The following is a 21,683-nucleotide window of genomic DNA, read 5'->3' as shown; positions in this document are numbered from 1 at the left end:
CATTGTGGTGCGGTCAGGGGTTGAATTCGGGCCAGACAATGGCGTCGCGGGTTCGACTTGTTAATCTAATAGCCGTCCCAGGCCGCCAGCAGCACACCTTCCGTGCTTTAGACAGTAGACGCATTCCTCCAGGATCCTTTAAGAGGCCTGAAGACCGGACTAAAAGTCAACCGCAGGTGCCTCTGCCCGATGGCTCCTGCGGGTTCCTAAACCGGAGGCGTTATTATTATATGAGATTATTATCTCAAATAACATTTCCCCTCGGCCAGCTTTCCTGCCATTCTTTCAATTCTCTAACCTAGTCGTACCCGAAAACGAAAAGAGAGGCAAAAAAGGATAACATTCCACTCATTTCGAAAGAATCACTCGTCTTATGCTCTGATACCATTGAAAACGGGCTGTTGCAGTCGTTCCTCCGCTTCTAATCGAAAAGTGTTCGATAATGTTTTTCCCAATTCCGGTCAAACAAACCCCGATTACTTCGGCGCTTGATCGGTGAACGGATAAATCAAACTTCGTTTGAAGACATCGTTGTTCGCATGAAATTTTCGGAGTGTGGAAGGTGTGCGGCGAAATTATTTTCTACTATTCAAAAGAGCGAACGAAGTAGGGTGGAGGTGGCAGGGCTTCCTCCAGAGATGCGATTGGTCGAGGGCGTGGCTCGGACGAGGGTTGCTACGGGGAGGTTAAGGGACTCGAGCGAGGGACCAGCAGGTGGATGGATCTCTCCTCGCACCCTTTACACTCCTCTCTCAATTAGTTACGTTTTTCTTTCACTCGCTCACCTCGCTCTCTTTCTCTCTTTTTCGTTTTCCCATCCTACATTCGGTCCTTCTCTCCTCCTCGCGCCTCTCCAGTCTCTCCCTCCCCCTGCGTTGTTGCTTCTTTCTTTTTCTCTCCCTCATTCTCTGCCTCTCTTTCTCTTCTTCCCTCGTCCTTTTCCTACACGTTTTCTCTCTTTCTCTCTCTCTCTCTCTCTCTTTCTATCCTTCCCTCAAAAAAATTTGACTCCTCCGACAGTCGGAGCCAGTATTAACGCGGACGGTTTTCAATGCGCTCGATTTTTCCCTGCGCGGGAAAATAAAATTCCGTACCGATCGTGATGATAAAATTTCAGTGAACACCGCATTAGTGCCGCTTTACATGAATACGCGAAAGAAGGGTTTCATCGAAACGTTTAATAACAATGACCTGCAGAAACGTCCCGGTACCGTATTACTTAAAGTGTTGTGGCAGTGTGTCGAAATGAAATATTTAGTTGGCAAAGAGGTATCTTAAAATAGCTTATTGTGTAGGTGAAGAATGTGAAATGCTTTTGAAATAATAACGTACAGTTTGCCGGAACTGCAGACGCTTCGAATGCAGTATACTTTATTTCTTCTTACTCTCTCCGTCAACTTGATTGTATTCTGGTTTTGCGGGGCGAAAAAACAACTAAAAAAACTAAAAACATGGCCAGCGTGCAACAGAGTTTGTCCCGAAAGGACGCACTGATTTCACAGTTCGTTATCGAGTTGATTTCTCGTTGTAACCGCATGCAGGATCCGCCCAATAAATAAAACAGTGAAACGATGTACCGCGATTCAATGGCAACGCTGATATACAGTGTCGAATATCGTTCGTCGCATCTGATATCTCTTGGATTATTCGATGATCTCCATTTTATCTATACAACCTGTACCCAAGAGCTCCGAAAGGTGAATAACAATTCACAATACGACCTCAGATTGTTGTTTTATTTTCATTTTGTACTATTTTTCGATTTGTTCGCTTGTTCTCCTTCTCTGTTCGGTACACGTAGATAAACCTTGACCCGGGTCCCGAAGCGAAGGAATAATCCGCACGTATGATTGCCTTATACCTACGATTAAAACGAAATTACCCGATCTCACCGTTAGCAAAAACAAATCCTTACGCCCGGTAGCCTGCAGCGGAAACGCGGTTAGTCACCCGATGCAAAGGAATTTTTAATTTTTTTTTTCTTCTACGATGAAAATAAGGACAAGATAAATGCACGAGGACAGGGAAAGTATCGTCGTGTCTTGGCTGCATTGCGGAATTCGTTTAGAAAAATTGAACATACTATTATTTATATAAACCAACGATCCTCGAGATGAGAGAAGAGTAAAGAGAACGTTCTCTTCATTTCAGGTGAGTACATCCTAAAGTCGAGCGGACCGTCGAACAGCGGCGAAAGAGACGGCGCAGCGGAAACTACCGAGGAACCTCTACTTGGCAACCCGTTGAACCTGGATGAACAGAATCTCCTCGACGACGATTCTCTCGCGCTAAACGACACCTTGGGCCTCGAGAATGATTTCACATCCGCACTGCTGGGTGGAAGTCTCCTAGGCTCGACTGGCGTCGAAGACCTTCTAAGCAACGACTCTCTTGGTCTGCCCGACGGTTTCAGCCTCGAAGAAGCCCTGCAGCTTGTCGGCCTCGATGAAGTTCAACCTCAGGTATGATTTTTACCGCCACCCTTGTTGTTTCGTTAGCACCGATCCGGATAAGCGCCCTCCAAGTTTCATCGCCTTGCGATAATCTATAGAATTTCTTATGCCCGCAGAAAAACAAGCCGGAAGTAAACGAGAAGAAAAAAAGTTCCGGCAGTAGCCAGGAGCAGAGCGCAGAGACTGGAGAAAGCGCCTCGCCGTCGCCCTCCGAAGCTGCCAGCGAAGACTCGGGAACAGCCGCCGACATGATTCATACCCCGCAGTTTCACCATCCCCATCATCCTCATCATCCGCACCATCCTCATCACCGCGGCTTCCAGGTGAGTCCCGTTATTCAACTTTACACGGGAAACTGGTTGTCATAAAGTACATCCGCGAAATGGGGAAGAAAGAGAGGTAAACAAGGACGAAGATGCAGCAGAGGATATGCGATGATATATGATATATATATCTCACACAAAATAAACACGACGATTTTAGGATCCAAGATCGAAATTTGGTTCAAAGCAAGACAGTCTTCAATATTTTATTTCTCTTTTATGCTAAACGCGTGTTTCATGCTTGCATCAACTTTGAATGTGAAAAATTTGCTCGTCCGTTACCATCTACCTGACGAAGAAAGGAAACGAGCTGTAATTGGATGATGAAGAAATACGAGGTTGAAGTTGTAGCAAAGTTAACATATCGAAACGTTGAAAGAAACATTATAAATATGTATATATATGTTTTGCAACTTCGGAATAACTCTAAAGGCAGCGAATTTGCAAATTATGAACTTTCATAATGCCGCATTACGGTTTGCTGAATTTCCGACAATCTTAAAGTTGGGAAATAAGGTGAATTTTCCTAAAATTAAATGCATCGTTACATTAACGTTACGAGCTCAAACCTTATGAAAAATGTGAGGATTGCTTGATGTTCGAGAGTGTTTACGATCTGTAAACGGGCAGTTATAATTTACAACTTAGTACCTAAGTACGAGATCTCCAGTTGCAGGAGGAACTCGTAGCGGTGAACAAGACCGCAGACTATACCACACAACCTGCAATTGTACCTCGTAACTCGGGAATCGCATGTGCAAAAAAAAAAAAAAATACTAAAATCCTCCTAACCCGTTGAAAATGGCTTGCGAAAGAGAAGAGGTGGGGGGAAAAATTACGCCGACGGAACGAAACGATGCAGTTTTGAAGTAGCACGCGCTGAACAAATTGCGGTGATCTATTGACCTGCACGATAAATGCATCCAAAACTTGAAGACGTAGATCGGTATTGATCTAGATACGTAGATCGATAATTTGATCATTTTCAGCGAACTCTCTTCCACCAAGATATTCCAGTATCATTACAGCTCCGACCATTTGATAATTTCGTATTAATTGTAAACATTCACGCCTCGCGGCTTAGAGAAAGTACGTAATGCCTGCCTAGTTGTTGTTAATTGCCACGTGGTCAGAGGCATAAATGTCGAGATCTTCGATCGCCTGCATCGTAAAATTCATACTAATTATGAGGATAAGTATAATACCTACGGAGATCCGCTTGACCACGAGTACGTTGCAAACATAAGGAACTATGAGACGCAAGTAAAACATATACTGTGAATATTGGATATACTCGTACTTTACAAAATGAACCTAGGCGCATAATTTATCGTTATCATTTAAGAATATTAGCGACAATTTTTTCGTTGGAAACCTGCTGGTCTAACTTTAGACGTAGGTACCTGAAACTTACGCAACGATACAGATGTGGGAGTTTTTTTTTTTTTTTATTTTCTTATTTTCATTGTCAGCCAGAGATCGTTACTTTACAACGGCCACTTAACAATGCGGCTTATACATCGTGCGTGTGTACGGATTATGTCTGACTTACACACGCGTAGCAGGTACACACATACCTGCCTACCTAGGATACCTGTGCAATTATCATTGTCAGTCGTCGTGCGTATTATACCTCCAGATTTCGTGCAGCCACATGTTACCGAACAATTATTCGTCGTCGAAACCCTATTCTTATGCGCATTACCTACCGAATCCCTGACATTCGAGGACAGCTGAAAATTGTTCGGGCTAAATTCGTCCAAGAACTTTGAGGATCGCGTTTTATCCATCCTTTATACCAGTCGCACAATGATCACGACAAAGTTTTCTCGAGATTCTCTTCAGTCGCGGTATAATTAAATTTCAATCTCAAACTGCCGAGTGAGGATTTGAAGATTCTTCGCCTACCTTGAATTCCACGATTATTGTATCATGATTTACAGAATAACTCTAGCGTCAGTTTGTCTGGATGGGCGATTAAATAGCCGACTGGTCGGCTATTGCAGAACAGAAAAAAAGACGCGGACGGTCTACTCCTCCTATTTCTACGTCAGACGCTTCGCGTGTGGCAAGTCGTACAGTCTGCATGCACGCATGCATATACCGAGGCGAATACCTATCAGAAAAGTGTTCGATGCCCAGGCTCTTGGTCATCCGTGAACACGAAGCATCGAGAAAACGAGCTTCCTGCTTACCCGCAGAGCGACCGAGCTGTCGGGCTAGCCAATAGGAGACGTCCCCTTCCTTGGTGCTTCGGTGAAGATACTCGGTGAGTACAGGTATCCCTCTCTTGAGGTAACGATCGCCTCTCTCTGCCGAGCACATGTCCGATCTCCTAGTCTTGGCGCACGCGAGTCTTGGACGAAATATCGCGCGGTCCTGCAGAGCCGGAGGATACGGAGGCATCGTACCGTGGTTTTTGGTCTCTGAGAGTCGAGTTAGACGAGGGCGGTTGGGAAGTTTAATGAAGAAGAAGAAGGTGGCTGGGCTGCAGAGTGCGGGACAAATCCAGAAATCACTCGGGCGGAAAATGGAAAGTGGTTAATTTTACGGAACGTTTGAGATTTTGACGAAATCTTGTCGTGTTCCGCGATGAATCCAACGCTGTCACATCTGTACTGACGGGAAACAAATCATCGATGCGAATAGTAATTGCCGGGTGAGAAAGGAATAATAATTATTAAGTAACTACTCGTTTAAACGATACAACGACGCAACCTTTACGACAATTATGTTTCGCTCCGGGGCTCCGAATAAGTGAAGAAAAATAAACTACTGTTCTCATTGACTCTGGATCTCTGTAACTAATTTACGTTTTATTTTCGAATCGCGATAATTGCTTGCAAACTACGATTAATCCAGCGTAAGAGAAACCTCTGAAGCTCAAGGACGGAGGAATGAGAGCTAGATGAAAATCTTAACGTTCGAAAATCGAATGAATATTTTCATTTACAAAGGGGAGTTTGAAGTGATTGTTTAGTCGGCCGAGAAAACATTCGAGTGTCAGTAGAGTGTGATATGAAGGTGGATGGAGCGGTAAATTGGTGTCAGGTAACGGCTGGACAGATTAAGGAATGGACCAGCGAGAATTCTAAAGTGTAAACAACAAGCAAGAGTAAAAAAATTTTTTTTAAATATTCACCTCTTCATTCCGTGTCCTGCATTGGCTGCAGGTGAAACGCGCACGTATAATTATATATGACCAAAGTGCAGCATCAATCGGCGACCACACCCGACTTGTACCAAAATTCTCCGAGCCCAGAATGTTGGAGGCTCATACTCGAGGAGGGACTTTTCCAGGTAAAAAGTTAAGAATCATTAATAGACGAGTTTCGGCCCAGACGCTGCGGCGTTTGATCCTTGATTTTTTATTTCGGCAAAACTCTGTTGTTGCTGTTGTTGTTGTTCATTCGCGGCTCACGCACAGTCGGAGAGTTTGAAAATTCGTGTGGATAATTACTCGGCGCGTATTATAATGAAACGACCTCGACGGACATACGCCTAAGACTCGTTATTACGTCGACCGGTGAGACGGTAATTTGAGTTCTGCTGGTCGGAGTGGTGCTAAATTGATATATTCGAGGTGAGTACCGCCTCCACAATTTTGTGAAAACGCGTCGTAGACGGACGAGGTACGAACGTTCCTTCGATATCCGCGAAGCACCGAGAACATCACGACGCAGTTACGCAACTATAAAATCGCGGCAATCAGGAACCTCTGTAAGCGATGTCGTACGTACTGAAACGTGTCATTTTTGGAACCTGCTTCTCACGCGACTGGCATATTAACACTGACCTCACTGGCCTGCGTAATTACAACGTGTTTCTTTCCGTTTCTCGTCTCTTTTATTTATTATACTACATATATATCGTAAGAATAGTTGAGACGTTATACACGCGTCAAGTTCTCCGCGATAATGAATACGTGAAAAACAGTTCAATTCGTACTTGAACAAATTCCTGCCTAAACTCAAACTTTGTTTTCAACTTCTCGCGTATTCCTCACCTTTGATAACAATCTTCCAGCGCTGTAAAAGTAATTTTGCCGTGGCAAACAATTCCAACGTTCGAAATCGCGGCTTACAATCTTATACATATTCACACTTGACGTTTTCTTCTATCGATCAAAATATCATCGTCGTGGACTGCATAGTCCGCCGTATCACAAGCGGCAGGCAGAAGTCATGTTCAAAGTCGAGAAGGTGATCGTCAACGATTAAATGCCGCCACTGCTGCCGCTGCACCGGTAAAAGCTGCTTACGAGTACAAAGCAGCCCGCAAGCGCAGAGTGCCTGTTTGAACGTGATGTATAATTAAATGGGAGTTACAGAAATTATTTCACCATCAAGCAGCCGAGAGTATCGTAAACATGCCGAATGAATAGCTACGAGCAAGAGAGAAAAAGGGTCTGATCGTCGCCTGCCGTACACAAATGCGAAATTACGCTATACTTTCCACTTTCCGTGAAGGATTAATAAGTTTGAAAAAATTCTTTCATTCCGTATTCTGCCAACGGTAAATCCGTTTTAATCGACGATTAAACGGCATTGAAACTCCTCGCTGGAAGCTTACCAAGCGAGGGAAAAATTCATATACGGTTGTTCTCGTTTTTGAACCTTTTCAAGGTCATCGCAACGTGCGAAATTAAATTCCGTTCAGTACGTTGCGAAACGACAACACTACCTGTAGGAAGCTGCCGTCAAGCAAACGTCGTTAAAACGCCTTCAACATATAATGTATCTCGATGATCTCAGCAGTAAGAAAAAGAAAAATAATCAGACGCTATCCTTGATAGTGTGTAATGAATCGTAAAAAGATAATCATTGTACACCTCGTGCAATCAAAACCGGTATCTGCAGATGTATTTTCATCTCGAAAACTTCACCGATGTTATATTTTCCTCCGAGCTACAGTGAAAAACTGCGACTTCCCGACGTAGGTCTGTACGCTACCAAACCTTATACCCACTTATTCCGTTCCGTTCCGACCATGCAACAACTGTGGGGGGTCTTTTCTCCGTCAAAACTCTTAGCTCGAGAGGAAGACAGGCACGAATATACGAACCCAGAATTCTGAGTAGGTACTTAAGCCCTGTGCGTGAAAAAAGGACAGTCTGGTCGCGTAAAATCGGTCGTCGGACAAATTGGGGGATGTAAGTAAAACAGGACTTAACGGGTTTTACTTTTCTTCGGAAATTGGCTGGATAATTTTGAACTGTAATCTGAGATTTCATTACCTTTCGCGTATTTCTTAACTCCCTCATTGTCACAATCCTCTTCACGTCTCGCGCCCGAGTGAAATATCACAATCTGCAGAAATTCATTTAGCTCGGAATAAATTGCCTCCTATTTAAATCTGCAATTTGTGCAACTTTTTCTTTTACGTAACACCCTACTGTAGGTACGAAACGATTCAGTAATACGGAGAAACAGATCCCAGGCTTCTATTAAACGCTTAACGATATTACACAAGTTAAATCTGATGCACCGATCACCTGTGTCCATTTCCGTTGTTGTCCAACGTGACTCGAGAAGTTTCCCGAGCAGCATTTGCTTCTCGCCGAATTAATTTCACTCGGATCACTAAAATTTTACCAGTGTCTGATTTTGTCGGTGATGTGGTAAATCGAACGGTAAGTTTTTTTTGTCTTCTTTCTCTTTGCTCGGTTGTGATTAATTAAAAAATTGTCAATTCGATTTGCTACTCACGTAACGAGGAAGCGGCTACGTTTGAGTTTCGTTATTAAATAATTATGTTTTCTGGTAATAAATATGCGTATCGCTGCATCCAGGTGTACGTGTAAGGTACCACGGCCGCGCGAACAGGCATCTAGACAGCAAACTTTTTGCGGATTATTACTCGCTGGGAGCAATTACTCACAGGCTGGCAATAAGTAACACCGAACGAATGACAAATAGCCATAACGACACCTAGGCATACACCACTGGAGTGTTATCTTTTTATTATTATTCTCCTCCTCCTCGAGACTCGCAAGCCATCGCGATCCGCACCATTAACGAGCTTGCTTTTTGCCAAAATGCTAGCCAACAACTTTAGTGCGGTGAGGAACAATTATCGAGGAGGAGCAAGTAAAGGCGCTCGTTGCGACAGACGATGGGTACACTTGTCGTTTTTCTCGATTTCAAGTAATTTACGCCTCTGTGTAAGTGTGACGCGTTCTTTGCGCGGTAAAACAATCGGACGAGGTGCGAGGTTTCTCGGATGTGTACCTTTACGAGGTCTCGTGTACCTCACGGGACCAATTTTTGCTCCTGGGTTTCAACGATTGAAGGGTATAACGATACTGGCATTGGCTAATTGGAACTTGGTCAAGTTTTATGAAACTTTTCAGCGCCTCGATCGAGGGCGAATCCTCGAAACAGTATGGAACACGATCTTGAAAGTGAACGGGTCAAGGTTCTTTACCTAATAGATTATTATTACTAGAAAATGTAAAATAAACAAGTCGGTGCTTTGTTGCTGTTATACAGTGTTTGACAAACAATAAATTCTTGATTACGTTTCGCATGGATGTATACGTGTACGTGTATGTATAGGTATAACTTTGCAGCGCTGCACCAAGCGTATGGACGTGGTATTCGATTGAAGATCGACTCTCGTCGCGTAATTAACTTCACTTCCCACCGGTAACATAGTCGAACTAAACGAACGATGATTAATCGGAGAAATTAATCTACGCCGTGGTGTTACGACGCGGCGAGGCAGTAATTAGCGTTGAGAAGCTGCGGTATTCCGCGCTCTATACTTGTACCTATACGTGCTCTGTACCTATTACTCGTGCCAACAAATAGTAAACCGCATACTCTCTTCTGCCCGCAGCTATTTGCTGTCGGTAGAAACTTAGACGGGCTCTTTTCTCTCCTCTTTTCTCGGCCAAAATTTAAGAGAAAAAAGAATTATACGTGGTTTTACATTCGATCGAGGACGTGATTGCTTCAATTTGTCCCTTGGTCCAATTCTGCCCGAAGAGAGGAAAACGGATTTAATAAAATAACGTAGAACTCTCTGAGTTGACGTTGACGAAGTGGGCAAAATACAGTGGATTCGGTCTAAAGTAAACTAATAAAGTATACCTTGGGAATTTGCCACTGCACAGTTCGGATTTCTCAATTTCACAACTACGAGGAATTCCAACCAGTTGTTGGATTTATGCAGTGTGAAATGTATAATGTTCGCATGTCCGAATGATCAAGGATGCCTCTGAGACGAATTCTACGAGTGGTCATTAAGGCCAACGTGTTCACCACCAAACATCTGACGACGCGGCACGGCACCTTTGCGGGCATGCAACAGCAACCGGACAGTCTCGTGTCATTAGGTATAAAGTAGCGTACTGTCTTGTTCCGAGCGAAATAAGAAAACGTCCAGCAACTGTGCAGTTATTCTCCTGGGAATCACTATTTTCGAAATACCTCCTCTTCAATTCCATGCCAGTTGCAGTCGTTTACAGTTTATTTCAAATTTCGCATCATGTGTGCTGTGCACGTTTTGACACAAGTCTAGGACTTTTTCCATCGCGTCTATAATCGTAGACTTACATCTGGTGCAAACTCGCCTTAAAAACGACTCGAGAAATCTGACTAGGTACTAATTTACAGGCCCATTTTAAGTTTCCTAGATATAAGAACATAGAATCGGGCGCAAATTTTTAGCCCTGGTTGTAACAGCGAAACCTGTATGTGCAACTATTGACAACCCTGAAAATCTACCTCAGTAAGTAATCCGTGTTTATCTGGACCGCGATCAAGTCTCGAGGTAAATCAATCGGCCACGATATTGTAAGGATGCTTATGAAACTCGCGAAGAAGTGATAACTCGTGTCAATTAACGCCATGATGCTTCAATGTTGAACAAGGTCAGAATATGGAGGCCTTTTTTTAGAACAGAAGTATTAAATTAAAAACAAAGAAACGTAGAAGGAATGCGATGATGATGACCGACAATTTGGACAATGGTTATGCCGAAAGACGACTTGATAGGAATACCTTCCATAATAAAACGGGGATCCGAAAAGTGCCGAGTATTATGAAACACGGACGACACGTAAACTGATCCCATAATCTTTGTACTGTTTTCAAACTTCGTTATAGCATAACTATTTTAAAACAGGCTTAAATGCCTTAAAAACACAGACGGCTGACTGCTGCGCGACTTTGTATCAGTATAAGACAGCAGAAAACAGCCCGTGAGATTCTGTTCCAACCGATGAGAGATCATACGATTTTCGGTAATTGAACGCGGTCTTCCGAGTCGTATTTCGGTAAAAAAAAGTGACACGGTTTATTCCGTTTTTACTCATCTCCGGTGGCAATTAATCGTAGGAACACGGAAAGCCCGTAATTGGGTGACGTGTTTTGTATCGGCAATACTAAAAAATTGCAAAAAGCAAAGACGAGATAAAAATTGTGTGCGAGAAAAAAACTGTGACCAACCGCAATGCTAATATCTGCCTATTGCTGCACAGTTGCGGTCGAACTAAACAAATAAATCCTTCAAAATTGCGTGGTTGAAGATTTGCAAATTGTGTATGTCGTGTCTATTCGTTGAAATCAAAAGCAACGTGAAACAACAAAAAAAAAAAACATGCAATACATAAATCTGTCGAAAACAGCAAAAATCTGTACTCAGAAACAGGGCTTTTAAATTAAAGGGGCCCCAGGATCATCGCCCGTGCAATTTCATTACCATCGGTAAAGTCAACAAGAATTCTCTGCTACAGTAAATTTTCGTATTACATACCCATACAGCTGTTGTCATAACGAAACGACGAGACAAAGTACGTGTCCAACCGATTACAACGTTGTCAGTCGTTCATCTTGACCCAGGGTATGCAACCTGCTACCGGTCGTCCATCTTCTTTTTTGCGTCTCGTGGTAGATAGGAAGATTGCCGAGATGAACTCGGTACCTGTATATATACAATATACATACAGGCAGAGAAAGGGTACGCGGATAGAAATTATTATATGGCATGTACGAGTATAGGAGCGACGGTATGACTTGGTACCCATCAAGGACGTTACCGATCGACGGCGGCGGCGGCGGCGGTTGACGTCGGTTTTATAACCAACCGGGGAATACCCGCTTCATGGTCAAGGTATAAATAAACGTTAGAGATAAGCAAGAATAGAGAGAAAAAACAAACTGGTTTTTTTCACTCGACACTAAAAAGTAGCGTAGGAATCCGGCGTCTAAAGTGTTTCTGGACATTTTCAATGTGCGCGACTCTTCGAGTTTGCCTCCTTTGATTCCCCGATCGAATAACTCGGCCGACATTTCCTGCGTATCTTTCGAAGTATTCCCGAAACTCCTGCATGCGTCCGAGGAACAGCGGGGTTCCAAGATACTCAGAGCTCCGGCGTTTCTGGATGTGACACGCGTCATGTGACCCGCACGCTGTACGCGACATCAATTCTACTGTACGACAGGTGACAGATGAATGTCTGAACCGAGACAAAAAATGTTTTTCTAAAAAAGGTATAAAACAATAAAGAAAAAGACAACAAGAAATGAGCGGATATGATTGCTTTGATGCCTCCACGACAACGACATGTGTCTCTGCACTCGTCTCTTTCACATCCCTCTCGTAGCTTCTTTTCTCTCCTTTCTCTCTCTCTCTTTCGAAGCTTTCCTCCATGCAGCGCCGAAGACATCCTACATAGTTTGAAATAACTTGGCGCGATACTCCGCCGAGTTTTTGGAATCTCCATCTAGACCGGTGAAATTTTGGTTAAGCACAATATAAACTTCCTTGTAACCAATAAACTGTTGCGTGATCGAAGGAAAAACTGTTTTGCTTTCAGGGCCGTATGCCCTTTGTGCGCGCAATGAGCATGGAACAGCGATGGCAGGATTTGGCTTCACTACTTTCGCTTCCGGGTGCTCCGGACCACTTCGCTCATCCGGGACACCCAGGATATCCAGGCCACGGTATATCACATAGCCACTACGAGGCACAGCGTAACGTATTGCTGCACAATGCAACTCTCGCCCCACCAGTCGGAGATCTCAACTCAACCGGACCTTATCCTCATCATAATGTTGGTGAGTATCGTCGATGTTGAATTTTGCAGCGTATCGCTACACAAAATCAGCATTCCGTTTCCCTGAAAATATTTTATTTAAGAAGAGTTCCGTCCCTCGTAACAAGTGAAGTATTCAACAATATCCACGATCAATGTTGTAATCAAAGTATACGATACTAACTCGGTTTTGCTAACGATAAGAAAAAATCAAAAAATAAATTTACGTTGCTATTTCGTTTGAATTTTTTTTCTCCCTTTTGTCTGAACTAAACTGCTCACTGATGCAGGGGGTCCGTCGAATCTTGGATCAGCAGTGGCGACTTCGATGAATTTGACCAACAGCAGTGAACCAATGGGTGGAGCGGACAATTCTGGTTCTTACAAGGCTGAGCCGAACGATATGATGTACTACCATGCACCCTCCTCGGATTCCATTAACCAAACCACCGATGGATTCCTTTCGTCGCTCCTCAACGATGAGGACTTGCACCTCATGGACATGGCCATGAACGATGGTAAGTACCCTTGTGTTTCGCTACATGATACAAACAGCATTAAAAATCCTTCAAGTGGTGAGAAAAACCAGTATCTACGATGTTTTTGAACGAGATGAAATTGGGAATTTTGATTGCATGGATAAGATTCTTTCAGAAATAACTGTGTGAATAATAATCACTCGACGTGAATGAAATTCAAAGTGGCTGAATCGTAATGTAAAACTTGAATTTATCTTGTGTCAAAACTTGAAAGAAAAATTCATTCAACTCATCAATTGATTAACTACTTTTTGATACGTCGACAAATTTTTCACTTCATACAACTTATAATGCGATCTGGGAAAGGATATTTGAAATGAAAGTAATCATGAGACACGAATCATTAATTATAAAAGAAAATTTATTTTATTATCATAAAAAAAGGTATATAAAAATAATCCCACAAAAAAACAATATTTTTTGTCAACGCGAAGAGGTTATGATACACCGCGGAAAGAAATTTATTCAAATTGTTCATGTGTCGCCAGATTTTTACTGACTCTATTTAACTGAACACCAGATAACTCTCATTTTAAAATGAAATTTTGTAATGAGTCAATATGTTATAATAAAACTAAGAGAATATTAATCATTTGTGGTGACACGAGACCCTTGAATAAATTTTTTTTTTTCAGATGTATACAGCCCAAATCAAAAAAATGTGTTTATCAATCTTTAGCGGTCAAATCCAGACTCGCTTACTAACGTAACATCTTAAAATACTATCTTTGTACGTTTAATGGTAAATTTAGTGCCTAGCACCCATCCACTTGTCACGTAAAGCTAAGTGTTTATAGCTTTACATTTAGTCTTTGCTCAAATCGCTTATACCTAATTAGACTTATTGGCTAGATCTAAATGTGGAATATATGTTACATTCCTGGTATCACTTGGTATGTATCACTTGGTATGTATCACTACCATGCTTCTTCAGCTTCGGCGGGAGCTGAAGCGTAAGCGCTCTCTGGGTATGAGTCCCCCTCTCCGCCATCATTTTCAAACTGTAAAACAACAAAATTTCGAATCAGATCAAAGTACTTCACAAACTTCTTTAAACTTGAATACCGCAGCAGTTTATAAAAATAATTAATACGTTTTTAAATATTTGACGTTCATTATCCAGTTCTAGTCAAAACCCAGATTGCTGTATACATTCCTAAAATAATTTTTACTCACTCTGCGAACGTCTCTGCCACCAAACTTGCTGGATCTGCCTGGAGCATAGCTGCCCCCTCCACCACCAGATTCGAGCCACGCTGGAATTGATTGGTTAGCCTGCTTCAAAATCTTGACTAGATCAACTACGATCCCTGAATCTGTTTCCGAGTCAAAGAAACTCGTTGCACGGCCGCGATTGCCAACACGCCCAGTACGACCAATACGGTGAACGTACTCATCGATTTCCTTGGGCATGTCAAAGTTAATGACGTGGGCCACACCTTTGATATCAAGACCTCTGGCAGCAACGGCCGTTGCAACTAGAATCGGCATTTTTCCAGATTTAAAATCACGAAGTGCATCCTCTCTCTCCCGCTGTTCACGGTCACCATGAATAGAAGTCGTTGGATAATTGTTGTCTGATAGAAATGCAGCAATGAAATCTGCCGTACGTTTCATTTCCACAAATACTAGTGTACGTTGAATCTCGCCTTTATCTTTCTCGGCTTCCAAGGTTTCCCTCAATTTTTCTCGTTTCTTAAACTTGCTAACCTCGTAAAAGTTCTGCTCGACATCTTGGCAGGCTCCACCAATTATCCCGACAGCAAGGAACAAATAGTTATCCATGAATCGGCCAGCTAATTCTTGGATCGCGGCAGGGAATGTAGCAGAAAACATCAAAGTTTGTCGATCTTTTCCTTTTACCATAGATTCGTCATCCAGAATCTTTTCTATGTCTCCTATAAAACCCATGTCTAACATCCGGTCAGCTTCATCGAGAACAAAGAAGCGCACAGAATTGAACTTCACGCATCCTCGTTGGACGAAATCCATTAGTCGACCGGTTGTCGCAACCAATATGTGGCAGCCACGGAGCACTTGGCTTCTCTGGTGACTGGTTGCAGTCCCTCCATAAATATTGACACACCTCAGAATGGAATCTTTTGCAAACTTTCTCGCTTGATCGAAGATTTGCGTAGCAAGCTCACGTGTAGGCGCGACTATGACAGCTTGTGGTTCACAATGGAAGTTATCAACCACCAATTCTTTCGGCTCGTTCAATAGTGTGTTCACAATTGGTACCATAAATGCCGCAGTTTTTCCAGAACCAGTTTGAGCACAGGCCATCAAATCTCGATTTTGCATGACTATTGGTATCGCATACTTTTGAATAGGCGTAGGCTTTGTATATCCTGATTTCCTGATGTTCTCTAATAGAAGGCTTCTCAGGCCAGCTTCGTCGAAAGTGTTTATAGGTTGTGGTGCATTTTCACCACTAACGCTTACTTCAATCTTGTCGTACGCATCAAAATTTATCCCCATCTCTACGCCAGTACCAAAAATGTCTGCGTCTTCATTTGATGGTTCCGGCGGAATATAGACAACAGGTGCTGGTTTGTCTCCATTTTCTTCTCCGCCACTGCCCCCACCATTGTCGTCATCTCTCCTACCACCTCGACCTCCACCTCTCCCACCGCCTCTTCCTCTGCGAGATCCTCCATCCTCGCCATTAGCATCCTCATCTGCATCGGCATATCTACTTCCACCGCGACCACCTCTGTAACCACCTCTTCCTCTGCGGGATCCTCCATCGTCACCGTTATTGTCATCATCCCCATCTCCATATCTACTTCCACCATCACGGCCTCCTCTGTAAGCACCACCGCCTCTTCCACCCCCACGTCCTCTGCCTCCACCTCGACCACCACGTCTGTCCGAGTCCTCATGTTCCCCTCCATTGTCAAATCCATTGGTGCTTTCTCCTCCCCATTCACCGTTATTACTTCGTGGTTTGAAACCACGACCCTTGCCATAGCTGCGTCCCTCGTCAGTATACTAATTCAGAAAAATAAAAACTTGGGATTAGTTAAAATTTGAACAAAGTTGCACATATGGCTGCAGATAAGCATGAGAATAATATTGTAGGAACGGAATGAAAAGAAAAATAAAAAATTGCAGACTATTTTACTCAGGGTTTAGATTTCTTTCAAGCTCATCACACTCAATGCAAATGAGAAGGAAAAACAGAACAGCAGGAGGTGTACACACCCGATATACACAAGATATGCCAGACTCCCTTCCCAATACACATTGGTAGATTGCTTAACAAGCACTTTCCAACTGCGAATTCAACTTTATAAGATATCAAAAGAATATATGTTGTATCATCATTTAACTTGTTTTAAATTAAATTCATTTGACTTTTAAGACCTTTTGAAAATCAAGCCCAATCATTAATACAGATTCAGAGAATATTCTCACCTCTCCAGTACATACTGGCGTAGAGTCATTATCGTCCCACTCGTCCATTATTGAGCCTAGCGAGGGAAGAAAAATTAATTACTTTTAAAATAAATTTTTGATGAAATTTTCAAGATTCACTATCAAGAGAAGTTAGCCAAATTCAAGCATGTTAATTAATAATCACAGTCCTATCGAAATCGTGATTTGGTACACAGAAGATAATAGTGGTTTTTTCACAATCGGATTAACTTATTTTGGTGAATATTTCAAATGTGTACAAATGAAGTATAATTTTCTCTTTTACGTTAGCTTCATCATCTGTTTGACGAATTTTTCACTGACAATATATACCGATTATCGTTTGATGTGTCGTGATGATACTCAGAGATTGACAAAGTATTTTTAGTTTCACTTGACCCAAGATTTCTAATAATTCAACAAATTCGTATTCTATGACGCGTACGTTTCGCTAAAGTATCAAGTGGACCACGTGGGGGAACAGCAAAAAAACATTCGTTTTCAAGAACCCGTCGTACTAGTTTTAAAAATCGCGAATTATAATGTGAGAGGTTGACACGCTCGATAGTTTCGTATGGGCTTGACTCGCAGTACAATCAGCTTGAATAATTTTATTCTATAATTATCTAGTAGACACGCGGAGGTTGAAAAAATAGCACGATCGCAAAGGGCAAAAAGTATCTTGCAAAATTTTACCACCTGAGAATGTAGAACTAAACCGAATTTGATGAAAATCAACCCGGTCAAGTCACGGTTATACGTGGTGATTTATAATAACCGATAGTAAGTAAAAGGATCAATCGTGAGAAGTGTCGACTTTTCGAAAGACGGAAGGGTGAGGAATCGTGGAATTTTCGAGAAGGATGCCAACACGTGCTGGAAGAAATCATTCGATTCGGCACTGCACCTGGTGTATTTTAGGAAACAATGATGGCGTACTTACTAGGTGTGTATTTCGCGTAGATAGAATGTTTTTCGATAAGATTACAGCTAACAGGATCGTCAACTGGCAAATAATATCTGCTTCACAGATAGATGCCTTCTCTTCCGAAAGCGTAGACGTAGTGTTGTGCCGATCCTACAGCAAACAAAACTCGCAACGTCTCACGGGAGAAAAAGACAAGCTCAACGGACAAAGCGTCGAGCCAATCTGACTCGGCAACTTCAGGCTTAACCGGTTCCCGCCGCCGTGTATCGAACCCACCGAACCTTCCCAAACGCCGTATTGCGCATGCGTCAATCCAAACTGCGACTCATGCCGCAAGGGCGTCGCTAACGGAGGCGTTTCAGCACTGCGCAAATATTCTGTTCCATACTTCGGACCGTTGAATGAGAATAACGCCCAATCAACATCGAGAATTACTTCTGGATCTACCTAAAGGTACTTTCCGATTAAAAACAGTAATTCTCATCGTAACTACAACGGCTACTATCTTTTCGCACAAATTTTCTGAATCAAATCAATTCGAAGTAAACGTTGCAATATATCGCTATAGATATATCAATGACATCGGAGCTGGATCCTGCTGAAAGATCTGTGTTTTAGTAAATTGTTATCATTGCTGAAGCTTCCATCGTGCAGAGTTCATATCGGGATAACGAATTCACTATGGTTGTTGTGATAGGTGTGGCAGCGCTGAAGCGTACGATAAATAGAGAGAGAAGAAAGATCAGAGACGAATTTCTCTTCCTGTAGGACGTACGTCGTTCCAGAGAGACAGAGATGGCTCCCCGATCTTTTTTCTCTGTCTCTATTCTACATGAACGAATCAGATGGAAGACTTGGAACGCAAATCGGTTATTTCTTATCAAACCTCAAACCAGATCGGCTGACCCAATTAGTATCGTGCTCAACTGAAATTGAGCGTACGAGGCCGTCAACTCGTAAACGTAACTTATTTACAGTTCGTGTACTGTGAGCTGAACATTTGTAGGGTGGGATGTTTTTGAATTTCGTAAATTTGGTCAAATATTCATAACAGCTCAGATCTACGGATCAGTTGTCTTATAATTTATGCTTTATTTCTGTATAACATCACGCAAATTTTTCTAAAAACAAAAAAATTAAACCGTTAAAGATAAAATCGAGCATTATATATCATTCAATTTTTATCGATATATTTACATTCACACACGATTTAAGATCTGTAATATAAGCGTGAAACAGTGAGCCCCAAAACTATTCCATTGGCATTTGAATTCTGGATTAAACAACGTAATGCAAAGAATGATATAACGTTTTTCCACAATTTCACGTAGCGTCTGGAGGAAAACATAGGCAGAGACGAGCGAACGATATCTGTTTACAATTATTTGAACAGCTTTACGCGAATTGGTCTATATTGTATGAATACGTATCACACGTAACCTAGATTATGTACCCAGAATCATGTGTGGGTATCCTTAACTGAACTCGTAACGGGCCATTAATTTTGGAGAGGCAAGCGACGGCGGAGGCGGGGGAGGATCGGGGGGTGGGGGAGGGTCATATTAAGTAATTCATATTTTTATCTTTCATGAGAAGCACTGCACGGCAACAGTAGAAGTACTGTCGTACATACATAAAATGCTGACTCATTGCCAGTACTATTTTACAATGTGCTTCGCAGGCCGCAATGTCCTTGCAGTTCTATGTTTGTTGGGATGTTGCGCATATGCAAATAGTAACCACATCAAAGTCTCGGTAAGGCGAAGATTGTAGGTACAGTCGTTACTCGAAATCTGTACACGATAAGTATACGCCGCTTACGGTATTGTAAACAATGTGGGTGAATGCAGCGTCTTTGACTGAAAGAAAAAAAAATATGTCTCCTCATGTTCACTTTTCCTCTCGCGTATTTTTTATTCCCATATCGCCGAAGTTATTGGAGCTCTCGTTTCAAAGTGCCTACGCGATTATTTCAAGCGACAATACATTGTCGCTATCTTTAACCACAGATATCCTCGTGACCTTTTCAGCTGAAGCTTACAGCACGTCAAGAGAACTGCGAGTACCAGCCTCACGTTGCATACAAAGTTGCTGATTATCGTATTATGATTATACTGCATGGGAAATCATTCGATATATATATACTTAAACAAGGAGAAACTATAATATGTTGTTGTTGTTGTTACTATATAACGAACACCAAGCACAGCGTTAGCCATTTGCATATTCTCATAACTGTGACAATTGCTGGCAGTCTGATGTTTTTGCGAGAATGAGAAGTAAGATATCGGTCAACGCCGTTATCAGAAAATACGTATATTTTTTTTATAGGGCAGGCAATGGCTCTGTATTTTTCAACTAGTTAGTTTAACACTATTCTATACTTGCGATGATAGTTAATTTGTACCAGCATGAAATTATTAAAATATTGAGAATTTGTTTCAAAGTTCAATATGTAAATAGGGTCTCAGCCGGTTTATTAAGCTTCTGATTCGGTCATCGACATGTATGTATTATTACAACGCGTTATATTATTAGTATAATAATATCGTTTGAACAGCTGTCAACCATAAGTAGTGTCGTGCAACATTGCGTATCTTTTATAAATCGAATATGAATGTAATTGCGGCACCGATCGGTCTTCGAATCCTTCACGCATAGGTAGATCTATAGTTAAAATATTGTTCCACTGCGCGGACTGTATTCACAAACTCTCATCGCCTGGAACGTTAAAATTATTCAGTATTTCGCACACACTCGCTACTTGCGGTTGGCCAAATGACAGAGCGCGAGTTGTTACTGCAGTCCCATCGTTGACTGGTGAAGTGGTGAACGCGGGCGGTGACTTCATTAACAGGATCGCTATGTTCGATGTAAAAAGTTGAAATTTGGTGTCGAACTAACATCTTCGCATCCCCAGTTTAATCAGCGTATCATCGATCTTAACAATTGAGTAAATGGCCATCAATCTAATAGAATCACAAAAAACGCATTTTACCGTTGCACTCTGTGCTTAAAATCATAAGCGTATTTTAACCCGGGAATTCTAATTACTTTATACTCACGTTTGCAGGAGAATAATTTTTACAAACATGAGGCGAATGATGATAAAGTGCGCAATGAACCAACCAAAGTCGCGGCTTACTCGATAACGCTTCGTTATTTTTAGTGTTGCACACAAGGTTGATCGTGGGTGACACAGAATTCTATGCAAAATCGTTCAACCATCGATAAACTTAATTCCCACGTTTTAGCATTCACACTTTATTACCGCAATTGCGGTGTTTGTTAAAAACGTGTCGCAAAATCTCGTTCGTCTTATTCAGCTACGCGCGTGTATTCGTTTACACGAGAAGAAAAGTAAGGAACTGAAGAAGAAGAAGAAGCAAATGAAGACTGAGAAATATTTAAAGAATAATAAATAAAAAAAAAAAAAATACATCCAAGATATCGTCCGAAGACATGTGTGCTATCTTTTAGGCTTCGGTCAACCAGTGTCCGTATGTATAATCTGGGTAGGATTATTGGCACCCACTTGTACAGTAAACTAAATTATCAAAAAATTCAACCAACTGCGTCGTAAAAAGTAACGGCAGAATTTCAAACCCGTATAAGCAGGCCTTTTTATTGCCGGAAGTTGAAGAGAAGTACGGTATGGTAATAATAACAACATGGAGGAACCAAAGAAGGAACGTTTTCTTTTCTCCTTATCTACCGTCCACTGCAGGGCATAGCGAAAATCATTCAGTGTTTGGGTTATGGGAAAACTACGGTTTATGTACTTACTTGGGATTTTTAAACAAAGCGTGTCCGTCCCATCAGCCACTTGAAAGTGAAACCGTGCTCTGCGTTTCTCGGTCTGCTTCCAGGCACCCATATAAATATACGTTCCTTCGGTTTCTGGCATTGCGATGTGCATGCGTACAGATTGGGATGCGAAGTGCCTCTTGAAGGGCAGTTGGGAGGGTATACAAAAGT

The 21,683-nt window shown here is 42.1% G+C and overlaps 2 protein-coding genes and 2 long non-coding RNA genes across 11 annotated transcripts in view; 2 read left to right on the top strand and 2 right to left on the bottom strand.

The window, feature by feature from the left end:
* The window catches only part of LOC107227065 (segmentation protein cap'n'collar), a 119,619-nt gene that overhangs the window by 81,537 nt on the left and 16,399 nt on the right, over positions 1-21,683 (top strand). For 5 of the 8 annotated variants that reach the window (XM_015668101.2, XM_015668098.2, XM_046743580.1 and 2 more), the window contains exons 4-7: positions 2,152-2,462; positions 2,570-2,776; positions 12,600-12,840; positions 13,109-13,336. In XM_015668101.2, coding sequence (XP_015523587.1) covers positions 2,152-2,462; positions 2,570-2,776; positions 12,600-12,840; positions 13,109-13,336 — 987 coding nt within the window. The remainder of the gene's footprint in view (positions 1-2,151; positions 2,463-2,569; positions 2,777-12,599; positions 12,841-13,108; positions 13,337-21,683) is intronic. The other 3 variants (XM_015668100.2, XM_015668099.2, XM_046743578.1) reach the window with 3 other exon arrangements.
* Positions 13,701-17,859, bottom strand: LOC107227066 (ATP-dependent RNA helicase vasa). The gene is made up of 4 exons (XM_015668103.2): positions 17,721-17,859; positions 16,778-16,833; positions 14,534-16,351; positions 13,701-14,358 (listed from the first exon to the last, which is right to left on the bottom strand). The coding sequence occupies exons 2-4, from the start codon at positions 16,823-16,825 to the stop codon at positions 14,275-14,277; spliced, it is 1,950 nt and encodes a 649-aa protein (XP_015523589.1). The 5' UTR covers positions 16,826-16,833; positions 17,721-17,859; the 3' UTR covers positions 13,701-14,274.
* Positions 16,560-18,726, top strand: LOC124295099. Its single transcript, XR_006904999.1, has 3 exons — positions 16,560-17,723; positions 17,809-18,158; positions 18,403-18,726. It is a non-coding gene; the product is annotated as an uncharacterized LOC124295099 (long non-coding RNA).
* LOC124295100 lies at positions 18,736-21,619 on the bottom strand. The gene is made up of 3 exons (XR_006905000.1): positions 21,492-21,619; positions 20,771-20,911; positions 18,736-20,674 (listed from the first exon to the last, which is right to left on the bottom strand). It is a non-coding gene; the product is annotated as an uncharacterized LOC124295100 (long non-coding RNA).

The sequence above is a fragment of the Neodiprion lecontei genome, chromosome 6 (assembly GCF_021901455.1).
Source record: "Neodiprion lecontei isolate iyNeoLeco1 chromosome 6, iyNeoLeco1.1, whole genome shotgun sequence".
Taxonomy (NCBI): domain Eukaryota; kingdom Metazoa; phylum Arthropoda; class Insecta; order Hymenoptera; family Diprionidae; genus Neodiprion; species Neodiprion lecontei.
The sequence above is the reverse complement of the archived record's forward strand: the minus strand, read 5'-3'. Positions and strand labels throughout refer to the sequence as shown.